Source organism: Bos grunniens, chromosome 8 (genome assembly GCF_055505025.1).
Source record: "Bos grunniens cultivar Pamir isolate PY7600 chromosome 8, Bosgru_T2T1.0, whole genome shotgun sequence".
Classification (NCBI taxonomy): Eukaryota; Metazoa; Chordata; class Mammalia; order Artiodactyla; family Bovidae; genus Bos; species Bos grunniens.
In genome coordinates, this window is record NC_141172.1 from 37,375,761 (window position 1) to 37,400,472 (window position 24,712).

At 35.1% G+C, this 24,712-nt stretch overlaps 1 protein-coding gene across 18 annotated transcripts in view; it reads left to right on the forward strand.

Moving 5' to 3' along the window:
* Nucleotides 1-24,712, forward strand: part of BRD10 (bromodomain containing 10) — a 110,138-nt gene that overhangs the window by 76,628 nt on the left and 8,798 nt on the right. For 7 of the 18 annotated variants that reach the window (XM_086415185.1, XM_086415178.1, XM_086415180.1 and 4 more), the window contains 2 exons: nucleotides 952-1,041; nucleotides 20,872-20,987. In XM_086415185.1, coding sequence (XP_086271311.1) covers nucleotides 952-1,041; nucleotides 20,872-20,987 — 206 coding nt within the window. Of the gene's footprint in view, nucleotides 1-951; nucleotides 1,042-9,263; nucleotides 9,395-20,871; nucleotides 20,988-24,712 lie in introns of all 18 variants that reach the window. The other 11 variants (XM_086415188.1, XM_086415179.1, XM_086415181.1 and 8 more) reach the window with 3 other exon arrangements.

Consider the following 24,712-nt stretch of genomic DNA (forward strand, 5'->3'; position numbering starts at 1 on the left):
AGACTTTCATTAAATCTAAAACTTTTCCCCTGTATGTGATTGCAGTTCTGTTTTAGAAATCTTCTATTTCTTTTTCACGACAGATTTTTTAAAATATAAGCTTAAATTATTTTAGAAAACAAGTTGAATATTATCAAACTGATTGAAACATTCAGTATAATTTTACAAGATCTAAAATGTAGTTACTAATATTTTTGTTATGTTGCCAATGCTTCACTGTTTAAATATTTAGCAGTTAAGCCAAACTTGTTTGATTATTAATTAATAACTAAAGACCAATTGTTTTGACCATTTGCCAATATTACCAAAGTGAAATAAGGTGAACCACGCAGTTATGAAAGGCAATAGATGCTATCTTTGGATCTGGTTTTATTAAAGACTACTAAGATCATATAAAGAATGTATACTTAATTTCATTAACTTCTTTCAATATATTCATATAGTTGGAGCCCCTCTTTATTAGCAGTCCCAACAGCAATGATACAATTTGTTATATAGTTAGCAACCAAAGCAAAAGTAAAACAATAGTTCTCCAGGGGTGCATTTATTCACCTGCTCAGAGACTGCTTGATGAAACATTTCATAAAGGTGATCCAGTAACTTGTGAAATCTAGGGTGAGTTTCCAGATCTTTGTCATTCTGGGATGAAAGTTAAGAATGTTTAAAAAAAAAAAAAAAAAAAAACCTGGATTATAAAACAAACTGAAAGATGGGGATGTGGGATGAAACCACCAATGTTGAAATTTCAGCTAATTTTATACTAAGCCTGAAGTTCATACATCATAACAAGTAAATATCTTTTAAAATATCAACTGTGGAGCTTTCTTTGCATTTTACTGTTACAAAGACAAATAATTGTGAATTCAATGTGTGTTAAAACAACTTCTGTTACCACATTTTGGGTGTTTTATATTATGTGTTATCAAGCTGTGTTTTTGTGTTTTATTTTAGCTTATTTGCACTAATCTTGATGAACTCAGGGAATTAATCACAAAAATCGAGAATGAACTCAAAGATCTGGAAAACAATAGAAAAAAATCGGTAGGTGTTGATCCAAAAGTTCTATCTGTTATTGTCAGCATTAAAATTTATTCCTGCTTTTTCTAAAGCCTTTTTAAATCTTGTTGTCCTGAATTACATATAAATTTGCTTGAAAAATAGAAAGATGTTTCTTTTATTTTTCCTATGTGGTCTAGTTTTCACTTTTAGTAGACAAACATGGTGCTGGGGCAAGTAAATTAATTTTGTTTGCCTGGTTTCTATCAGGTTTAGTTTTATGTATTTCCCAATATACTGGTTGGTTGTTTTCTGACTGGTAGTTTTGGGGTAGTGCTTGCCTTACAGATATTCTTAATTAATAATTATATGCATTTAATGGATTAGCTCTGACGTAAATAACATGTAAATTATTTAATCTTGCCCCAGATGTTTTTGATCCATGCTTAACAGTATATCTTAAGAACCTTTAGCATCTAAAGGTCTTCTTTTAACTTTCACTATATTAAATTCACAATTAACCTTTACCTTCGCTTTTAACTGTTTTTGAGAGAATAGAGTATAAAGGGCTTTATTTTTATTCACCCAGCACTTGGTAAAACACTCAATTATGTTATTTGTTAAATCAGTAATACCCATTTAACTGACACTTATAGTTCTATTATATCATAGATTTGAAACACAAACACCAATAAATAAATGGAGAAGGCTTTAAGCATTGAAAAAAAAAAATCAGTCACTATTTTTAAAAATCTCTTTATTTTATGCCTCAGGAATGTCATGAAACCACATTTAGGAATTTGTTCAGAACCTGTTAATCTAGAATTGTGTATGATAATAAGGTTAGAGGTACAGCAAGCTTCATTCATATCAGCAGATTTGTAATACTCATTTTATATGTTGTTCAGAAAGGACATATTGGTAGCACTCTGAAGGAAGGAAATTAAAGTACTCTGAGATCATTTAATACAGAGGTAAAACAGCCTTAAGCATTTCAGAAGTATCCCACATGATACCCCTGAGACTATTGGCTATAATCTAAGAGATAAGATAAGGACAGCTATCAAATGCATTAAGAAAGCAGCATGTTCAATACATTTTTGTGTACAATATATAATCTGAGAATGCAGAAAACTTATTTTAGGATTATTTCCATTAAAAATGGTTTAGATCATTATAAGACTGTGAGAGGTTATCTGTTTTGTTTTGCTTTGTTTTGTTTTGAATACGTCAGCAGTCTCTTGGTGTGGAATGAACCCTACATGTTTTAAAACAACCTCTGTGATATATTTCTCAAACTATATTAAAATATTTTTTCCTCAACCAGTATTTTTTAATGTATTTTGTGTGTATGTTTTTAAAGGAGTGATTCTATTTAATAGGGAAAAAAAATTTTGATCAGGATATTTAAAGTTTTTTTTTTGCAGAAGCCATTTATTTTTAGTGACTTGTCCATACTTCATGACTCTAAACAGAATTCTGTTAAGTAAATTTGTTATTTTTTATTAGCTTCAGTTAAACAATAACATTCATCTTAATTTGTTCTCATATTATAAATTAGGATTTTGTTTTTAATGGATAGTTTAAAGCATAATAGGCTTATGTGCTTACTTATGTAGTGTAAGACAAAAAGACTTTTGCAAGCATCCTAGAGTTTTTTTATAAGCCATCCACCTCATTTCCATTGGTAGTATAAGGGATTAGCATATTGCCTTCCTTCACAGAAGTAATTATAAGAGTAAAAGAAAATATAAATTACAAATATTTGACTCTATAATACTTGGGGGTATGTTTATCAGAAAATTTTAGGTTATATATAGGTTTTAATTGTTTAGGTTTTGTGTCTCTAAATTTTTGACACGTCCATAACCCTTGGTATTTGCATATTAGTTTTAAAATATGTTTTCTGCTCTTTAAGAAATAGAAATTGTTTGAACTTTACTTTTTGGGAATAATTGAGATTACCTGTATACAGGCTACTTGCCCTAAAATAAACTGACTAAAAAATTGTTTTCATGAATACTTATCTTAATCAATAAAATGGGCAGAAATAAAGGAATAGTAAAAGTTTGCATCTCAGTGTCATTCCTTATTTTTTACAAAAGCTGATACTGAGTATGATAAGCTTTATTGAACTTTATGTTGGTATTGAATACTCATTTGTCATCATTTGGGAGTAGGGGTTCCACTTAACTGAATTTTCTAGAAAACCTAAACATTCAGTACTAAAATCCTTACTTTAATCATTTAATGAAAAAGATTTCCCTGCCTCCTGGTACTATACTGAGCATAATTGAACCCTTTTCTTGATAACTCAGGGATTATTATGAATATCCATAATTGTACTGATCCCCTAAAAATCTATTGATGTCAGTAACTCTTATTAAACATTCACAGATAGGCCTTTAGGTTATATGTTTTGAAGGTTTTTGTTTGTTTGCTTGCTTTTGTTCTGTCTCTTCATTATCAGTCTGTCATTTCTTGTGTGTGTCCATTTACTTGCCCTAACTGATGGTTGCAGAGCAAGTAGCCATATTGTCAAAATTGGGCTCATGGTAAGAACCGGAGAGATTTTATTAATAATGAAATGTATGAACTTGGTGGTAGTGATAACCATTTTGTTTATTCCTTGCATAGTGAGCTTCCTTCACCATTGCCAGACAAATGAAGTTATTAGTATTGTTCTTCATAAGAGGATATCACTGTGAAAAATAATGTCAGAACAACTCTATTGTTCATCAACTTTCATATCCATAATAATGGCTTCAAAAACAAAGAAGATATATATTCCATATAAACTTTTGATTGTCATAAATGTTGTTACTAAAGATAGAAATTACATATGTGATAGAGGGTTTTAACATGGATTCATTTAAACACCTGGTTGTTTTGGGAAGCTTCTCTATAGGGCATTTCAAGATGTTTTTCTTACCAAAGCAACAAGGAAGAATTACCCCATTTCCTCATCCAGGTCAATGTTCCATTAAAAAAGCTTTATTAATCTCTTGGAGGTTTTGCCATTAAACTGCTCATTGTACTGGAAGAGTTAGTCTTTTAAAATCTGGATTGTTTACTCATTATTGCAGGACAGTTAATTCTACTTATGATTTATAGTGTGAAGAGAGAAATAAATGATTTCATTTTCTTGAGTTTACTTTAGTTCACTTGATCCCATTACTTCATTTAAAGGCTTATTCAAAGAGGAATCAATGTCCTTTACATCTTCCAGTGCCATACAAATTACCTACCTGAGTTTTGTTTAAAGTGAGACATCTGACAGAGATAAATAGAATTATATAGTTTGACAAAATCCTTTAATTTTTGTCTGTCTCATTATTATTTAGATCATAGGGGGTTTTTTTAGTGCTCTAAAGACATCATGATATTTTATTGTTTTTATCTTTGTGGGTTTAATCGAGATAAAAGTTGTACTTTGGAAATTTATTAGTTTTCCAGAAAGATAGTTTTACACCTAAGATATTGATAAATTTTCCTGATCCTATTATATTTGAAATTTGTTAAACATTTTTGTTGTATAAATAATCAAACTTGATAGATTTTCATAAGACTAATACAGAAATGGTTATTATATTTCTTAATTTTTCAAGTGACCCTAATCTCTCATATTTGCATAACTTCCTTAAGTTTTATAGTATTGTTTAGATCTTAAAAGAGTTTTCAGTCTTTTTGATAATGAAAAGTCAGTGTAGAGATGGGATATATGGAAAAGTGAACATTTGGCAGAAAACAAAAAGATAAAAGAAACCTTGTCTGGACTATGACATGATAAATGATAGTTGTCAATATAGATAAACTAAAATTTAAAATATAATACCATATCTTTCTAATACACCTTTTAGCAGTTAATCACTTCAGCACTGAGCAGGTTTTAAGACTTCAGGTATTTCCAGATTTCATATTCAGTATGTAATAAAAGCTATAAAACTGTCTGTACTCTTTGGTCCTGTAGTCGTAGTTAGTATTTAACTTTTATCCTCCCATATTTGCACACTACTCCCCTATCCCCCCAAAAGTAATTTACATGATATTATGTTCAGTATCTCTCTCATAGTAAAGAGAGCAATAATATTAACAGTGGTATGTCATAAGGCTGGTAAAATAAAATATTTGTAGATCATTGCTACTATATGGAAGTATTTGTGAAATTGTTAACTTTTAAAAACATCCAAAAATATATACACAATAATTACAGTATGTCAAAAAGCGTAGTTTTTTTGTAAGACATGTTTTAAGAGAATTAGGAAGAAATTGCAAGTCATGAATAAAATTAATCTTTACTATGTTCTTGAAATAATTTAAATTCATAATAATAGGACTTCTCTTGCTTAACCAAAGGCTGTGCATTAACTAGATCAAACATTAGAGAAATCAGAAGCTTAGATCAAAGATGATTACACCCTAGTTTTTGTCAGAGTTTTGTAAAAGCCAGTGGTTATCAATGAGGAATGATTTTGCACCCCTACTATGAGACTTCGGCAATGTCTTAAGATATATTTGATTGACATAGTTGAAGAGGTGGTACTGACACTTAATGGATAGAGGCCAGTAGTGCTACTAAAAATATTCTACATTGTATAATCTTATAATGCACATGATAGCCCCCCACAACAAAGAATTATCTGGCCTCAAGTATCAGTCATGCAGAGATTGCAGTAATATCTAAATTATCCTTAAATAAGTTTTTGATGATTATATCATTATGTATCTTATTTTCTTATTCTAGATCTTTTGATAAAGGTTAACAAAACTGAAAAAACTCTCAGCTGTGGGGGGGAAGATGCTTTGCCGTTAAATAGTCACATTTAAAGCTTTCAAAAAATTAAAATAACCTTTTGGAAACCCTGTATAATAAATAAGTTCCTTTACCTGTCATATTCTAGTCTTATTCATTAGGCACATACTTCCTCAATAAGTACTTCCTCAATGAGTATGTGGTCTGTGTACTGTACGTAACACCAAGGAACTTGGTAATGATATTCAGAGGCTGAAAGTCTTTATCCTCAAGTAATTCACTTTAGAGCTTAAGCTTTTTCTCCCCAATCCTGAGGATAAATCTTTAATCAGGATTGGTTGGGCTGACTCCTGTCCTTTTATAAAAGACTTGATCTTTGATTTTCAAGCTATTTAAATTCAGGAGTCACTACTTCTAGACACTTGCTTCACTCACTTAATGACATGTTTATATATTATTTGGGAGTAAGGGTGGAAAGGTAGATAACATATGGACTTTATGAAGAATCAAATATTAACTGACATACTCAAAATAATAGTAAGGAAAGAGAACTAGATGACGGGAAACATGAACCAGAACAATAGCTGGCTAGTAAGACAAAGCTTCAATTGACTGTAGTCACCAAATTATCTGAGAATGCATTATCTTCATTTGTCTATGGTAGGTCTCACTTTGGGGCTTTTTTTTTTTTTTTTTTTTTTTTTGACATTTAATAACTACTCTGCTCAACTGAGAACTGGATATTAACTCCTATAATAGTGCTTACTGTTTCCACTTACTGGAATTTGATGTAGTCTGTATCCCATCAGGGAAACTTTCTTAAAAGTAATATTTGAACCTGTTTTCTCCCAATGAAAGTTCCAATTAAAAAGGGAAAGTGTTTTATATTTTTTACATCAGCCAGAGAAATAATACTGCATGTTCTCAGCATGGAGTGAACTTCAAGGAAGAATTGAACTAGGTGACAGATCCTTCTATAGGTAGAGCTTCATAGTGCAGCTTTTATAATTTGCTTTAAACTCTTTTGAATTACATATCATACACACGTACTCAAATATAAGTAAGTTTAAATGCCAAATATTTTTCAAAGCCCCAAGTAAATTTTTATTATTTTCTATTTAATTTATCTATTTCTATTTAACTCTACTGCCTTTCACTGACAAGAGTTCTGACAAATTGAATTTAAATCCATAAGGTGCTTGAGACCAAAAATGAACTTTGTATCATTCTGTTTATTTATATTACAGAAGAAATCAAAATCTTTGGAAAGCTCCCAAAATTTAAAGATATAATAGTTTAATACCTTTTGTGGATTAGGGAAGAATATCATCCAAACAATAGAGAAGATTCAGTTCAGTTCAGTCGCTCAGTCGTGTCCAACTCAATAAAACTTCCCTACCATTTTATTATACTCTATAGATACGAAGGTAAAAGTGATGCATTATATATTAAAGGAAAATCTAGATCTACCAAAGAATAAAAAAGAGTCTAAATAGAAGACAGAGTCCACATATGGATCTCTAGCACTTTAAAATAGGAAAAAAAAAAAAAAATATATATATATATATATCCTTGTATGGAACCAGTTTCTTTTAATGAAGATATGCTAACTAGTTGTAGCAAGTGCTTTTAATTAGGACAAAAGTATTTTAAGACAGATTTAGTTGCATGAAATACTGATAGACAATTTAAGAAACAAAAAAGACTTCAGGGTCCAAAACTAACAGTAATCAATAACCACTTAATATAGGAATATAGGTTATAGCCCTGTAAACCCTAGCATCACTGCTTTAAAATATGAAACAATGGCTTGTTCATAATGATGAACAAGTCAGTAAGAGTTAAATTATATTCATTGTGTGTTCAGAAAATCTGGAAGACATGTATTTTAGGAATGTTTATCAATTTTTAAAAATCTTTTCAGCTAAGTAGAAAATCTCAGCTTAGAAATTTACTTCTGTGGTTTGAATACTTATTGTGGACCTGCTGTGTGCTGGGTATTGTAATGGAGCCTGAGAAAGTAAAAATAAGTAGAATACTGACCCTACTTTTAGTATATCCCCAGTCATAGTTTCATTTACATGGAACTTTTTATGCTCTGGTGTTACCAGTGTAGCATTACTTAGTGATTCAGATTGTGCTGTGAATTGCTTGAGAACCCACCTTTCTGATAACAGGTGTAGATTTGATAAAATGTTATTAACCTCTTTGCTACCACCAGTTTACTAAAAAGGGTCAGATTCAGGTACTACTCAGTAGTTAATTTCTAGTCCAGGATTTTTTCTTCTTTATGAATGGAAGTGGTTACATACCATCAGTTATATCCATATTGTTAGATTTTCTTCCCCAGTGATAATGACTACTGGGAATGTGATCTGTTCACAGTCTCTACAAAGTCAAATGACACTGAAATTTCCAGTATTATCACTGATGTAGTTGTTGATCATCATGCTTTCTAGTTAAATGCTCATTTAGAAATACAATGGAAACATTGTACGTGCTGTGCAGTGTTGGATATCTTTAAATGCTTTTGTTTCCTATTGAATTAGTATTAAGAGAAAGTGGGTAAGAGTACCTAAAGAGAAAACATTAGTATATGATAGAATAGTTCATATTAAGACCTCTGGTAGTGTTAAAATACTTTTTTTAACTTCTTCCATACTAATATTCAAACACTTCACTATATTGTCTAACTAGTACTTTTTCAAGAGACTGTATACCACCAAGATGAATGTGGTATTTTACCCCCAAAACTGTGAATATGCAGGAATATATTAATATAGTGGTAGTTTCTTTAGGTGAGGAATAAGAAAAAAAAGTAAATACGTGTTACTTTTTCATTTACTATTACTTAGATTAAGGAGAATGTGAAATAATTAAATTATTAAAATGCTTAATTCCAGTTAACTTGTGCTATGTTTTTATCCATTTCCATTAAATTATTCTAACTTTGGATACTCCTAATGTTTTTAAATAAGACATCTTTATATATAAATCCATTTGACTTTTCTAAAAGCTATTTGAATTTTCTTGGAAAAGCATGATGTATTATTATATAATCCCTTTCCACCATATGATTTATGTCTGTGACAAGAACCAAGCCTATAACAAAAAATGCTTTTGTTTTATGATCCCTGTTTCTGTGCTCCAGCAACACGTATAAATAGAAGCATGTAGAAAGAGAGCATTGATGCCTTTTTCATATACATTATGTTTTTGTACTCTTCTTTTTAATAAAAATTATATTTTTATCATCACAATAGTACCATTTCAATTTAAAAATATTCTTTATGTATTTATATATGATAATCTTTTTCTGCATACAACAGTTGATATCGATTTTGTTTAGAAATTGGTGTAAGAAAATCTAAAAGTAACAGAATGAATTGTATAAATCAGTTACTTTCACCTAATATTCAGAGTATCTAAACTTATTAAATGTGCAAAAGATCCATAATGATGAGACATTTAATAAATCTAGAATTTATTTGTTTTCCTCTTTTCTTCCTTCTAGATGTTCAGTGTCCCCAGCATCAGTAGATTGCCAATTCCCTCTCCTCGCAACACCCCAGCCAGTATTATTGCTGGTCTGTCATACCCATCCCAGATTACTGCAGCAGAATGGAGTTTTTCTTTAGTTGTAAGGTAAGTTTCCCTCCCCACTCATTTCACACAAACAGACTTAGCTTTCCATTTTACAATATTGTGTAGTTTTGTAAGTTTTTTCAGAGTATCTTTCTCTTGTGGTTCCTGAGGTTATTAACATATCACATTATAAAGCTTATAAAACTGCATAATATAATAAAGCACTTATCTTGTGACCATAGACAAACTCCTTGTTGTAGTAATCCCTATCAGGTTATAAAAGCTTTAGTATTTGACAGTTGAGCCATCTCATGGAAAGGGAGCTGGCAATCTACAGCTGCTGTGGACATTGGATGAGAAAATATTGAAAGGTAAGCCTCAAATTTAGATCATACTGTATACTTTTGGTTCCATGGTGTGAGCTTGAATTCATACTTCATGTTAAACTTTATAGTAAATTTATTTTAAAAAGATATATCACTCTTCTTTTTAAAGTGACCATCAGTAAATATTTGGATTATTAAGTTCATGTAACACATTGGGATTATTTAAAAACATTTTTTATTCCTGAAAATAGAATTCTGATTATTAGAAATAGTTCATTTATCTCCATATTGACGTACCTGTTTATAAAGAAAAGTCAGGACTAAACTTATATATGTAAAGCTTATAAAATGTATTTTTTATTATAGAAACAGTTATAACACTGTTCCACAAATAACCATTTACTCCTTAATCTTTCTACCTACCATCTTTTTTTTTTTTTCTGTTCTTTTTTTTAGTTGGAGGCTAATTACTTTACGAATTGTGGTGGGTTTTGCGATACATTCATATGAATCAGCCATGGGTGTACATGTGTTCCCCATCCTGAACCTCCCTCCCACCTCCCTCCCCATCCCATCCCTCTGGGTCATCCCAGTGCACCAGCCCTGAGCACCCTGTCTCATGTATCTAACCTGGACTGGCGATCTGTTTCACATACGATAATATACATGTTTCAGTGCTATTCTCTCAAATCATCCCACCCCCGCCTTCTCCCACAGAGTCCAAAAATCTGTTCTTTACATCTGTGTCTCTTCGCTGTCTTGCATATAGGGTCATCGTTACCATCTTTCTAAATTCCATATATATGCGTTAATATACTGTATTGGTGTTTTTCTTTCTGACTTACTTCTCTCTGTATAATAGGCTCGAGTTTCATCCACCTCATTAGAACTGATTCAAATGCATTCTTTCTAATGGCTGAGTAACATTCCATTGTGTATATGTACCACAGCTTTGTTATCCATTCATCTGCTGATGGACATCTAGGTTGCTTCCATGTCCTGGCTATTATAAACAGTGTTGCGATGAACATTGGGGTACATGTGTCTCTTTCAATTCTGGTTTCCTCAGTGTGTATGCCCAGCAGTAGGATTGCTGGGTTGTATGGCAGTTCTGTTTCCAGTTTTTTTTAAGGAATCTCCACACTGTTCTCCATAGTGGCTGTACTCGTTTGCATTCTCACCAAAGGTTTAAGAGGGTTTCTTTTTCTCTGTACCCTCTCCAGCATTTATTGTTTGTAGACTTTTTGATAGCAGCCATTCTGACCTGAGTGAGATAGTACCTCATAGTGGTTTTGATTTGCATTTCTCTGATAATAAGTGATGTTGAGCATCTTTTCATGTGTTTGTTAGCCATCTGTATGTCTTCTTTGGAGAAATGTCTGTTTAGTTCTTTGGCCCATTTTTTGATTGGGTTGCTTAATTTTCTGGAATTGAGCTGCAAGAGTTGCTTGTGTATTTTTGAGATTAACTCTTTGTCAGTACTTCATTAGCTATTATTTTCTCCCATTCTGAGGCTGTCTTTTCACCTTGCTTATAGTTTCCTTCGTTGTGGAAAAGCTTGTAAGTTTAATTAGGTCCCATTTGTTTATTTTTGCTTTTATTTCCATTACTCTGAGAGGCGGGTCATAGAGGATCCTGCTATGATTTACATCAGAGAGTGTTTTGCCTGTTTTCCACTAGGAGTTTTAAATAGTTTCTGGTCTTACATTTAGATCTTTAATCCATTTTGAGTTTATTTTTGTGTATGCTGTTAGAAAGTGTTCTCAGTTCAGTTCAGGTCAGTTGCTCAGAAGTATTGGAGTTTCAGCTTCAACATCAGTCCTACCAATGTGTTAACACCCAGGACGGATTTCCTCCAGGATGGATTGGTTGGATCTCTTTGCAGTCCAAGGGACTCTCAAGAGTCTTCTCCAACACCACAAAAAGTATCAAATCTTTGGCACTCAGCTTTCTTTATAGTCCAACTCTCACATCCATACATGACCACTGGAAAAACCATAGCCTAGACTAGACTGACCTTTGTTGACAGAGTAATGTCTCTGCTTTTTAATATGCTGTATAAGTTGGTCATAACTTTCCTTCCAGGAGTAAGCATCTTTTAATTTCCTGGCTGCAATCACCATCTGCAGTGATTTTGGCGCCCATAAAAATAAAGTCTGACACTGTTTCCACTGTTTCCCCATCTATTTGCCATGAAGTGATGGAACCGGATGCCATGATCTTCATTTTCCGAATGTTGAGCTTTAAGCCAACTTTTTCACTCTCCTCTTTTCACTTTCTTCTTTAGTTCTTCTTTACTCTCTGCCATAAGGGTGGTGTTATCTGCATATCTGAGGTTATTGATATTTCTCCTGGCAATCTTGATTCCAGCTTGTGCTTCATCCAGCCCAGCGTTTCTCATGATGTACTCTGCGTATAAGTTAAATAAGCAGGGTGACAATATACAGCCTTGACATATTCCTTTTCCTATTTGAAACCAGTCTGTTGTTCCATGTCCAGTTCTAACTGTTGCTTCTTGACCTGCATACAAGTTTCTCAAGAGGCAGGTCAGGTGGTCTGGTATTCCCATCTCTTTCAGAATTTTCCACAGTTTATTGTGATCCACATAGTCAAAGGCTTTGGCATAGTCAAAAAAGCAGAAATAGATGTTTTTCTGGAACTGTCTTGCTTTTTCGATGATTCAACGGATGTTGGCAATTTAATCTCTGGTCCCTCTGCCTTTTCTAAAACCAGCTTGAACATCTGGAAGTTCACGGTTCACGTATTGCTGAAGCCTAGGTTGGAGAATTTTAAGCATTACTGTACTAGCATATGAGATGAGTGCAGTTGTGCAGTAATTTGAGCATTCTTTGGCATTGCCTTTCTTTGGGGTTGGATTGAAAACTGACCTTTTCCAGTCCTGTGGCCACTGCTGAGTTTTCCAAATTTGCTGTCATATTGGGTGCGGAACTTTCACAGCATCATCTTTCAGGATTTGGAATAGCTCAACTGGAATTCCATCACCTCCACTAGCTTTGTTAATAGTGATGCTTTCTAAGGCCCACTTGACTGCACATTTCAGGATGTCTGGCTCTAGGTGAGTGATCACACCATTGTGATTATCTGGGCCACGAAGATCTTTTTTGTACAGTTCTTCTGTGTATTCTTGCCACCTCTTCTTAATATCTTCTGCGTCTGTTAGGTCCATACCATTTCTGTCCTTTATCAAGCCCATCTTTGCCTGAAATGTTCTCTTAATATCTCTAATTTTCTTGAAGAGATCTCTAGTCTTTCCCTTTCTATTGTTTTCCTCTATTTCTTTGCATTGATCCCTGAGGAAGGCTTTCTTATCTCTCCTTGCTGTTCTTTGGAACTCTGGATTCAGATGCTTATATCTTTCCTTTTCTCCTTTGCTTTTCGCTTCTCTTCTTTTCACAGCTATTTGTAAGGCCTCCCCAGACAGCCATTTTGCTTTTTTGCATTTCTTTTTCTTGGGGATGGTCTTGATTCCTGTCTCCTGTACAATGTCACGAACCTCATTCCATAGTTCATCAGGCACTCTGTCTATCAGATCTAGTGTCTTAAATCTATTTCTCACTTCCACTGTATAATCATAAGGGATTTGATTTAGGTCATACCTGAATGGTCTAGTGGTTTTCTCCACTTTCTTCAATTTCAGTCTGAATCTGGCAATAAGGAGTTAATGATCTGAGCCACAGTCAGCTCTCAGTCTTGTTTTTGCTGACTGTATAGAGCTTCTCCATCTTTGGCTGCAAAGAATATAATCAGTTGATTTCAGTACTGACCATCTGGTGATATCCATGTGTAGAGTCTTCTCTTGTGTTGTTGGAAGAGGGCGTTTGCTATGACCAGTGCATTCTCTTGGCAGAACTCTTATTAGCCTTTGCCCTGCTTTATTCCGTACTCCAAGGCCAAATTTGCCTGTTACTCCAAGTGTCTCTTGACTTCCTGCTTTTGCATTCCAGCCCCCTATAATGAAAAGGACATCTTTTTTGGATGTTAGTTCTAAAAAGTGTTCTAGTTTCATTCTTTTACAAGTGGTTGACCAGTTTTCCCAGCACCACTTGTTAAAAAGAGTGTCTTTTCTCCATTGTATATACTTGCCTCATTTGTCAAAGATAAGGTGTCTATAGGTGCGTGGATTTATCTCTGGGCTTTCTATTTTGTTCCATTGATCTATGTTTCTGTCTTTGTGCCAGTACCATACTGTCCTGATGACTGTAGCTTTGTAGTATAGCCTGAAGTCAGGCAGGCTGATTGCTCCAGTTCCATTCTTCTTTCTCAAGATTGTTTTGACTATTTGACGTTTTTTGTATGTCCATACAAATTGTGAAATTATTTGTTCTAGTTCTCTGAAAAATACCGTTGGTAGCTTGATAGGGATTACATTGGATCTATAGATTTCTTTGGGTAGTATACTCATTTTCACTATGTTGATTCTTCTGATCCATGAACATGGTATATTTATCTATTTGTGTCATCTTTGATTTCTTTCATCAGTGTTTTATAGTTTTCTATATGTAAGTCTTTTGTTTCTTTAGATAGTAGATTTATTCCTAAGTATTTTATTCTTTTAGATGTTGCTATGGTGAATGGAATTGTTTCTTTAATTTCTCTTTCTGTTTTCTCATTGTTAGTGTATAGGAATGCAAGGGATTTCTGTGTTAATTTTATATCCTGCAACTTTACTATATTCATTGATTAGCTCTAGTAATTTTCTGGTGGAGTCTTTAGGGTTTTCTATGTAGAGAATCATGTCATCTGCAAACAGTAGGAGTTTTACTTCTTCTTTTCCAATTTCGATTCATTTCTTTTTCTTCTCTGATTGCTATGGCTAAAACTTCCAAAACTATGTTGAATAGTAGTGGTGAAACTGGGCATCCTTGTCTTGTTCCTGACTTTAGGGGAAATGCTTTCAATTTTTCACCTTTGAGGATAATGTTTGCGATGAATTTATGATATGTAGCTTTTATTATGTCAGAGAAGGCAATGGCACCCCACTCCAGTACTCTTGCCTGGAAAATCCCATGGATGGAGGAGCCTGGAAGGCTGCAGTCCATGGGGTCGCTGAGGGTCGGACATGACTGAGCAACTTCCCTTTCACTTTTCACTTTCATGCATTGGAGAAGGAAATGGCAACCCACTCCAGTGTTCTTGCCTGGAGAATCCCAGGGACGGGGGAGCCTGGTGGGCTGCCGTCTACGGGGTCGCACAGAGTCGGACACGACTGAAGTGACTTAGCAGTAGCAGTGTGTTGAGGTATGTTCCTTCTATGCCTGCCTTCTGGAGGGTTTTTATCATAAATGGATGTTGAATTTTGTCAAAGGCTTTCTGTGTATCTATTGAGATAATCATATGGTTTTTATCTTTCAATTTGTTAATGTGATGTGTCACATTGATTGATTTGCGAATATTGACGAACGCTGCATCCCTGGGATAAAGCCCGCTTGGTCATGATGTTGATCTTTTTAATATGTTGTTGGATTCTGTTTGCTAGAATTTTGTTAAGGATGTTTGCATCCATGTTCATCAGTGATACTGACCTGAAGTTTTCTTTTTTCGTGGCATCTTTTTCAGGCTTTGGTATTAGGGTGATGGTGGCCTCATAGAATGAGTTTGGTAGTTTACCTTCCTCTGCAATTTTCTGGAAGAGTTTGAGTAGGATAGATGTTAGCTCATCTCTAAATTTTTGTCTACCTACCATCTTTATCTTTTATTCTCTATTGATCAGTGCAGATGAAGATTGTAAGAGCCTTTCTGATTTTCATTGTAGCCATATTGTCATGTATTTGGAGATGGGGAGCTTGCTGTTTTCCTTGTTTTTTAATTCACTTTTAAACTTTAGATCACCATAGTTTTAAGTATTATTTTAATTAATGTAAGTTTTAGAGATTTTAATATTTGCATCACAGAAATATGTAAATATAGGAATTACACAATACAGTCTGTTCTTTAGGGACTGTCTGTATGTAAGCCATGAGAAGTGGCTTTGTGCAGTGGAAAGAAAATGGATTTTAGCATTCAGGAGATCTAAAGTTCTAAAGTCTCTCCCACCTACAAGTACTTCTCTGTTTACCTTAAACATTTTCCATCTGTAAAATTATGTCTGCCAAGTTCCCCTTTAGCTTTAAAAATTTCATCCTAGAATCATGATAGTTTTTCCTTTATCTGTGTATATAAAGTTGGTCAGTCATAAAAGCTATTGCTAACTTTCAGTTAATCTGGTTGAAAGTTCAGGAAATACTTATTTAATTTTAAATGGATTTTTATTTTATATTAGATCTAAGTTAAGTCAGATTATTACCATTTGGCTAACTTTATTTAAAAATTCATAAGTTCTCTACATTAGTTTCATTGTATACTGTGATACTCTGGAGATCAGCACTGGGTAGAAAAGAACACACTATTTTAAATCCATTTGGGTTATATTGACCAAAGAAGATAATAAATGAAACAAGCAGTGTGAGTTTCTCTTTTACTGTCAAATGATTAAAGTATACTACTGCATCAAACACCAGTCCCAGAGTAGTGAGTCTGAATTTTTTTTTTTAAACATGTCCCACCTTTTGATCGATAACACACATACCCCATGGCAGGTATAGGGATGCCCTTTTGTTGAGGTCATTATATCCTTTATGTGTATCTTCTCTAGTCAAACATTTTATCAGCCTTTACTTTCTGTAATTTGTGTTATGGAAATAATAAACTTTTTTTGAAATACAGAGTGATTAAATAGGCATTTTCAAATATAAATTAGGAGCCACACCATCACTACCCCAAGTTGCAAATATTTAGACTAAAGAAAGGGAAGAAGGCCAAAAAAACATATATAAAATTAAAAGACCTTAGACATTTACAAACAGGTCAGTGGGTGAAACAGAGTTATACGAAAGTTAGAAGTCTGTTCTCTGATGAATTTATATGACCCCTTCCCTGTGTGCTGTTAGTTCAGTCATATATTTTCTGGGCATTAGATTAATTAAAATTTAGTAACCAAAATAAAATCAAAAGGCAAAGTCTTCCTAATATGTTTCAAATTCTTTCCTATAAAAATTAATATTGTAATTTAGTCAAAACGCAAACAGAGCTGATAAATGTCTTGAAATAGTATCCAGTTACACAGTCTCCACTTCATGTGCCTCAACTACCTAGTCCTAAACGTCCTGCAATTCTGTTAGTTCTGTATTCCCTGCTCCACCACCACTATGCTAACTTATACAGCAACCATACTGCCTAGGTTAACTCAAATCTGTCATTCTTCTTCATATTAACTTCCAGTTAATAACTGGGGGAAGGCATGGCTGTCCACTCCAGTATTCTTGCCTAGAGAATCTCACGGACAAGAGGATCCTGGTGGGCTCTACAGTTCATAGGGTCGCAAAGAATCTGACACAACTGATGTGACTTAGCTTGCACGCACAATAAGGAATTCAGCATGCTGGCACCCCCTAGTCTTTTAACACTTTTCCATTTAATTATACCAGGAAGAGCATATTCTCCCCAGCTTCATTCCTTATATCTTTCCTCTTTCTGCTCTCCTTAGCTTCAGTTCAGTTTAGTTCAGTTGCTCAGTCGTGTCTGACTCTTTGTGACCCCATGGGCTTAAGGACGACAGGCCTCTGTGTCCATCACCACTTCGGGTAGCTTTCTCAAACTAATGTCCATCAAGTTGGTGATGCCATCCAACCATCTCCTCCTCTGCCATCCCCTTCTCCTCCTGCTTTCAATCTTTCCCAGCATCAGGGTCTTTTCCACTGAGTCAATTCTTCGAATCAGGTGGCCAAAGTATTGGAGTTTCAGCTTCAGTATCAGTCCTTCCAATGAATATTCAGGACTGATTTCCTTTAGAACTAACTGACTTGATCTCCTTGCAGTCCAAGCGACTCTCAAGAGTCCTCTCCAGCATGACAGTTCAAAAGCATAAATTCTTCGGCACTTAGCTTTCTTTATGGTCCAACTCTCACACCAACTCTCACATCCATACATGACTACTGGAAAAACCATAGCTTTGACTAGACAGACCTTTGTTAGCAAAGGAATGTCTCTGCTTTTTAAAATGCTGTCTAGGTTGGTCATAGCTTTTCTTCCAAGGAGCAAGCATCTTTTAATTTCACAGCTGCAGTCACCATCTGCAGTGATTTTGGAGCCCAAAAGAATAGTCTCTCACTGTTTCCACTGTTTCCCCATCTGTTTGCCATGAAGTAATGGGACCAAATGCTATGATCTTAGTTTTCTGAATGTTGAGTTTTAAGCCAACTTTTTCATTCTCCTCTTTCATTTTCATCAAGAGGCTCTTTAGTTCCTCTTCGCTTTCTGCCATAAGGGTGAGTGTTTTCTGTGTATCTAAGGTTATTGATATTTCTCACAGCAATCTTGATTCCAGCATGTGCTTCATCCAGCCTGGCATTTTGTATGATGTACTCTGCATTTAAGTTAAATAAGCAGGGTGAGATATACACCCTTAAGGTACTCCTTTCCCAATTTGGAACCAGTCTGTTGTTCCATGTCCTATTCTAACTCTTGCTTCTTGACCTGTATACAGATTTATCAGGAGTCAGGTTAGGTTGTCTGGTATTCCCATCTCTTGAAGAATTTTCCACCATTTGTTGTGATCCACACAGTCAAAGGCTTTGGCATAGTTTGTGCCAAAAAACTGGAGCTCTCTTGCTTTTTCTGGAGCTCTCTTGCTTTTTCAGTGATTCAACGGATGTTGGCAATTTGATCTCTGGTTCCTCTGCCTTTTCTAAATCTAGCTTGAACATCTGGAAGTTCACAGTTCATGTAGTGTTGAAGCCTGGCTTGGAGAATTTTGAGCATTACTTTGCTAGCATGTGAGATGAGTGCAATTGTGCAGTAGTTTGAACATTCTTTGGCATTGCCTTTCTTTGGGATTGGAATGAAAACTGACCTTTTCCAGTCCTGTGGCCACTGCTGAGTTTTCCAAATGTGCTGGCATATTGAGTGCAGCACTTTAACAGCATCATCTTCCTGGTGGCTCAGCTGGTTAAGAGTCTGCCTGCAGTGCAGGAGACCTGGGTTCAATCCCTGGGTTGGAAGATCCCCTGGAGAAGGGAACAGCTACCCTCTCCAGTATTCTGGCCTGTATAATTCCATGGACTGTATAGTCCATAGGGTAGCAAAGAGTTGGACATGACTGAGCGACTTTCCCTCTTTAGCTTAGGAAAAGTTTATTTCCACAGTCACCATTTCATTTTTGAACCAAATAAAAGTTGAGATGTAGAAAAAGGAATGTTGTTAATATGCCTTGTTAAAGGGAAAAGTCTTCTCCATCTACCTATTTTCTATTTTTTATTGAAACAAAATCTTACCTCATTCCAAAAAGGATTTAGGGTGACTATCATCTGCCTTTTCATCTTCTTCAGATAGCTTTCCATAGGTTAAAAGTATTTTTTTACTAAGTTTTATTGTTCATAGTCTAGTAGTTTTACTTTCATGGGTTACAATGAGTGCTTTCCTTTGAGAAAAATAACTTGAGGTATAACTTGTTGTTAGTTGGGTCCTTTTAGAAAGCTTTTGACAAGATGTCTGTTCAGGTTAGTATATGAAGTAAAAATTAACTTTTCTTGAAATTTTTTCACATATAATAATTTGTTATGCTGCTAAGAAGACACAAAGAAAGTTGGGAATTTTATACACAGATTAGTATATCCTTTACTCTGCAGCTGCTAAGTCACTTCGGTTGTGTCCGACTCTGTGCGACCCCACAGACAGCAGCCCACCAGGCTTCCCCGTCCCTGGGATTCTCCAAGCAAGAACACTGGAGTAGGTTGCCATTTCCTTCTCCAATACATGAAAGTAAAAAGTGAAAGTGAAGTCGTTCAGTCATGTCCAAATCCTAGCGACCCCATGGACTGCAGCCTACCAGGCTCCTCTGTCCATGGGATTTTCCAGGCAAGAGTACTGGAGTGGGGTGCCATTGCCTTCTCCTATGCTCTACTCTAGGGAGTGGTTATTTTTCTGCCTTAATATTCTGCCTGTATACAAATGTGACTCAGAGTTCGTGTGGGATGAAATCTAGTTTCATGCAGGTTGAATGTGATCTGTAACATTTACTTGTATGTTTTTGTTATAAACGAAGTAAAATGAGTGGACTGTGTGGTATGTAAATTATATTTCAAAGCTGTTTACCAAATAAAAATTACAACATGGTTATATAACAGTAAATGATAATAGTGATAGTGGTGGTGATGTTGATAGATGTGGAGCAGTAGCTTACCTAAAGATATAACTTCTATAATCTTATTGTTCCTATGGTATGCAAATAATTTTATGGGTACGGTGAAATATATCTTTACTAGAGATTTTTATAACCTGTGTCAGACTGAATTTATGTGATACAGTTTTTAAGAGGTAGTAATATAGTTAGTTCTAGAACTTGGACTACACCAACAGGCAGATCTGGGTTTAAGTCAGAGAACCTTTAAACAAGTCATTTAATCTCGCTGACCCTTAGTTTCGTCTTTTGTTAAGTAAGACTAAAAATGCACACACCTTAGAAGGTTTTTGTAACTGCTGTTTCGTGTACACACTCATGCTCACTCAATCTCTCTCTCCCTGTCTCTTTCTCTCCATGTATGAATGAAATACTTAGGATAATACTTAGCAAATGGTGGGGTTGGGGGGGCGGGTGTCAAGTTATTATCCCTTAGTATAGCATAAAAATAATCGAAATGGTGACCACTTGTTTGCTTTTCTGTGCTGAAAACATTTGTAAATAAAATAATTGTAAAATTTCCTAAGGAAGTTTGTTAAGAGGACTGCTTTTGGACATGATAACAATTTGGGTTTTTCTCTTTTTTTTCCCCCCCAGCCTTTTGGAAAAATTACAAAAATATTACAGAAATGAGCCATATAATTTACATAATTATATGAATGTTTGTATCTTTACATGCATTTTTGTGATTTATTGAATATTTATAATTGACCCAATTAAAAGCTTTAGAAAACTTTTTATGTCCTGGTTTGATTCAATGGGTTTTAGATTTCTCCTGTATAGTTGAAAATCTTTAAAGTATATCAAAGAAGGTTTATTATAGGATATTTTTCTCCTTTCTGCAACCTTCTGAAGAAGAGATACGTACTTATTTGATGGGTATCGGCATTTTGTTTTGTTTTTTACTCAGAAAATAAGTCTTGATGTTGACTTTTAGATTAAATCTAAAGGATTTACTTTTCAAATTGTGTTTTTAGGGCAAATGGTATCATCGGAGGCAAGCTGTAAAAGAATTGCATAGTACATTGATACGTCTTTTAAACGAATTGCTGCCATGGGAACCAAAGTTAATGAAAGCTTTTCAAAGAAACAGGTAAATCAAGCTTTATTATCTGTTTCACTTAGTTTAACACTCATACTTTATGATTATGGAAGATGTCCTGGAATTAGTAGTATCCCATTGATTTGTAGTTCAGATATCTTTGAGCCTGTGTGCAAGGCACTTCCTAAGTCCTGACAAGGTAATGTTAATTAAACAAAACCCCTACTGTGTGGTTTATATTTTTTTCCCCCCAGTTTTTTTCATTGTGGTAAAATGCACAAATAAAATTCACCGTCTTAACTAGTTTTAAGTGTATGGTTCAGTGGTATATTTAATACCAGTTTTTTTAACATTCATAATGTTGTGTTTCTCTTAGCCCATCCATCTCCAGAACTCTTCATCTTGTGAAACTGAAACTCTGTACCTTCCTTCCCCCATCCCCTAGCAACCACCATTGTACTTTCTGTGTCTTTAATTTTGACTACTCTAAGTTCAGTTCAGTCACTCAGTCGTGTCCGACTCTTTGCGACCGCATGAATTGCAGCACGCCAGGCTTCCCTGTCCATCACCAACTCCCAGAGTACACTCAAACTCACGTCCATCGAGTCGGTGATGCCATCCAATCACCTCATCTTTTGTCGTCCCCTTCTCTTCGTACCCCCAACCCCTCCCAGCATCAGAGTCTTTTCCAATGAGTCAACTCTTCACATGAGGTGGCCAAAGTACTGGAGTTTCAGCTTTAGCATCATTCCTTCCAAAGAAATCCCAGGGCTGATCTCCTTCAGAATGGACTGGTTGGATCTCCTTGCAGTCCAAGGGACTCTCAAGAGTCTTCTCCAACACCACACTTCAAAAGCATCAATTCTTTGGCGCTCAGCCTTCTTCACAGTCCAATTCTCACATCCATACATGACCACTGGAAAAACCATAGCCTTGACTAGATGGACCTTTGTTGGCAAAGTAATGTCTCTGCTTTTGAATATGCTATCTAGGTTGGTCATAACTTTCCTTCCAAGGAGTAAGCATCTTTTACTTTCATGGCTGTAATCACCATTTGCAGTGATTTTGGAGCCCAGAAAAATAAAGTCTGACACTGTTTCCACTGTTTCCCCATCTATTTTCCATGAAGTGATGGGACCAGATGCCATGATCTTCGTTTTCTGAATGTTGAGCTTTAAGTCAATTTAAACTTCACTCTCCTCTTTCACTCTCATCAAGAGGCTTTTTAATTCCTCTTCACTTTCTGCCATAAGGGTGGTGTCATCTGCAGGTATGACCTAAATCAAATCCCTTATGATTATACAGTGGAAGTGAGAAATAGATTTAAGGGACTAGATCTGATGAACTATGGACGGAGGTTCATGACATTGTACAGGAGACAGGGATCAAGACCATCCCTGTGGAAAAGAAATACAAAAAGGCAAAATGGCTGTCTGGGGAGGCCTTACAAATAGCTATGAAAGAAGAGAAGTGAAAAGCAAAGGAGAAAAGGAAAGATATAAACATCTGAATGCAGAGTTCCAAAGAATAGCAAGAAGAGGCAAGAAAGCCTTCCTCAGCAATCAATGCAAAGAAATAGAGGAAAACAACAGAATGGGAAAGACTAGAGATCTCGTCAAGAAAATTAGAGATACCAAGGGAACATTTCATGCAAAGATGGGCTCGATAAAGGACAGAAATGGTATGGACCTAACAGAAGCAGAAGATATTAAGAAGAGATGGCAAGAATACACAGAACTGTAGAAAAAAGATCTTCACAACCAAGATAATCACGGTGGTGTGATCACTGACCTAGAGCCAGACATCCTGGAATGTGAAGTCAAGTGGGCCTTAGAAAGCATCACTCTAAGTACATCATATAATATAAAATATTTGTCTTTTCGCGACTGTCTTTATTTCACTTAGCATAGTGTTTTCAAGGTTCATCTATGTTGTAGAGTTTACTTCCTTTTAAAGACTGAATTAAAAAAAAAAAAAAAAAGACTCATTTGAAAAGACCCTGATGCTGGGAAAGATTGAAGGCGGGAGGAGAAGGGGACAAAAGAGGATGAGATGGTTGGATGGCATCACCGACTCAATGGACATGAGTTTGAGTAAACTCCAGGAGTTGGTAATGGACAGGGATGCCTGGCAAGCTGCAGTCCATGGGGTCGCAAATAGTTGGACATGACTGAACAACTGAACTAAATATTGCATTTTATGCATATACCACATTTTACTTATTCATTCATCTGTAATGGGCATTTGGGAGGCTTTTCATGTTTTAGTTATTATGAATAATGCTGCTGTGAACATGGGTGTACAAATATCTAAGACCATGCTTTCAAGTGTTGGGGATGTATACCTAGAAGTGGACTATGGTAATTCTACTTTTAATTTCTTTCTAAATGAAACAAAGATGAATATTTTAAATGATAGAAGGTGCATTTCACAAAGAAGATAGACCTCATAAACCTGATTTTTTGTGGAACTATCATATTGTTTTCTATACTGTCTGTACAATTCTACATTCCCATCATAAATGTACAAGAATTCCAGTTTCTCCACATCCTCACCAGCATTTGTTATTTTCTGTTTTTTTAATAGCCATCCTAATGAGTATAATGTGGTATATCACTGTAGTTTGGATTTCCACTTCCCTAATAATTAGTGAAATTAAGTACATTTGTTAAGTGCTTATTGGCAATTTATGTGTCTTTGGAGAAATGTCTAGAGATTTTGTTGTTGTTATTGATTGAATCTCCTTACTAGTTATGTCTATTCAGACAAACTCAAATGCCAGATACGATAAGTGCTGTGAAGAAAAATGAAGCTGGTTAAAGGGAATAAGATATACTTATTTTGCATATAAATTACAATATGTAAAATAGATAGGCAGTGGAAAGTTGCTGCATGACGTGGGGAACTCAAATCAGGTGCTCTGTGACAACTAGAGGGGTGGGATGAGGTGACAACTAGAGGGAGGGACGTTCACGAGGGAAGGAACTTACGTATACCTATGGCTGATTCATGTTAATGTAAGGCAGAGGCCAACACAATATTGTAAAGCAATTATCCTATAATTAAAATGTTTTACATGTATTTTATTCATGTATAGTTGATTTACAATGTTGTGTTGATTTCTGCTACACAGCAAAGTGACTCATCTATATACTGTATTCTTTTTCATCTTTTTCATAATGGTTTATCACAGGATATTGAATATAGTTCACTGTGCTATACAGGGAAAAAAAAAAAAAGGAAATGCTTGCTTTGGACTTCCCTGGTGGTCCAGTGGTTAAAAATCCGTCTGTCAATGTAGGGGACACAGGTTTGATCCCTGGTCCAGGAAGATTTCAGTTGCTTTGGAGCAATGAAGCCCATGGGCCACAACTGTTGAAGCCACCACATTCTAGGGCCCATGTGTTGCAAGTACTGAAGCCTGCACACCCTAGAGCCCATGCTTCTCAACAAGAGAAGCCACTGCAATGAGAAGCCCGTGCATCACAAGTAGAGAGAAGCCCCCACTCACCGCAACTAGAGAAAGCCCAAGTGTGGCAACAAAATCCCAACACAGCCAAAAATAAATAAATACTTTTTAAAAAAGAAAGAAATGCTTGGTTTAGATGGGATAATGATTGCTTTTTTACAAGATGTTGGGTAAAGTTTCCTTGATGAGTTGGTATTTGAAGAGACCTTAAGGAAATAGGGAAGAGAACCATGTGGATATCTAAGATGCAGAAACTCTAAGGTTGAAAGCATGTTTGACATTTGTAGGAAATGCAAAGGGGTGAGCA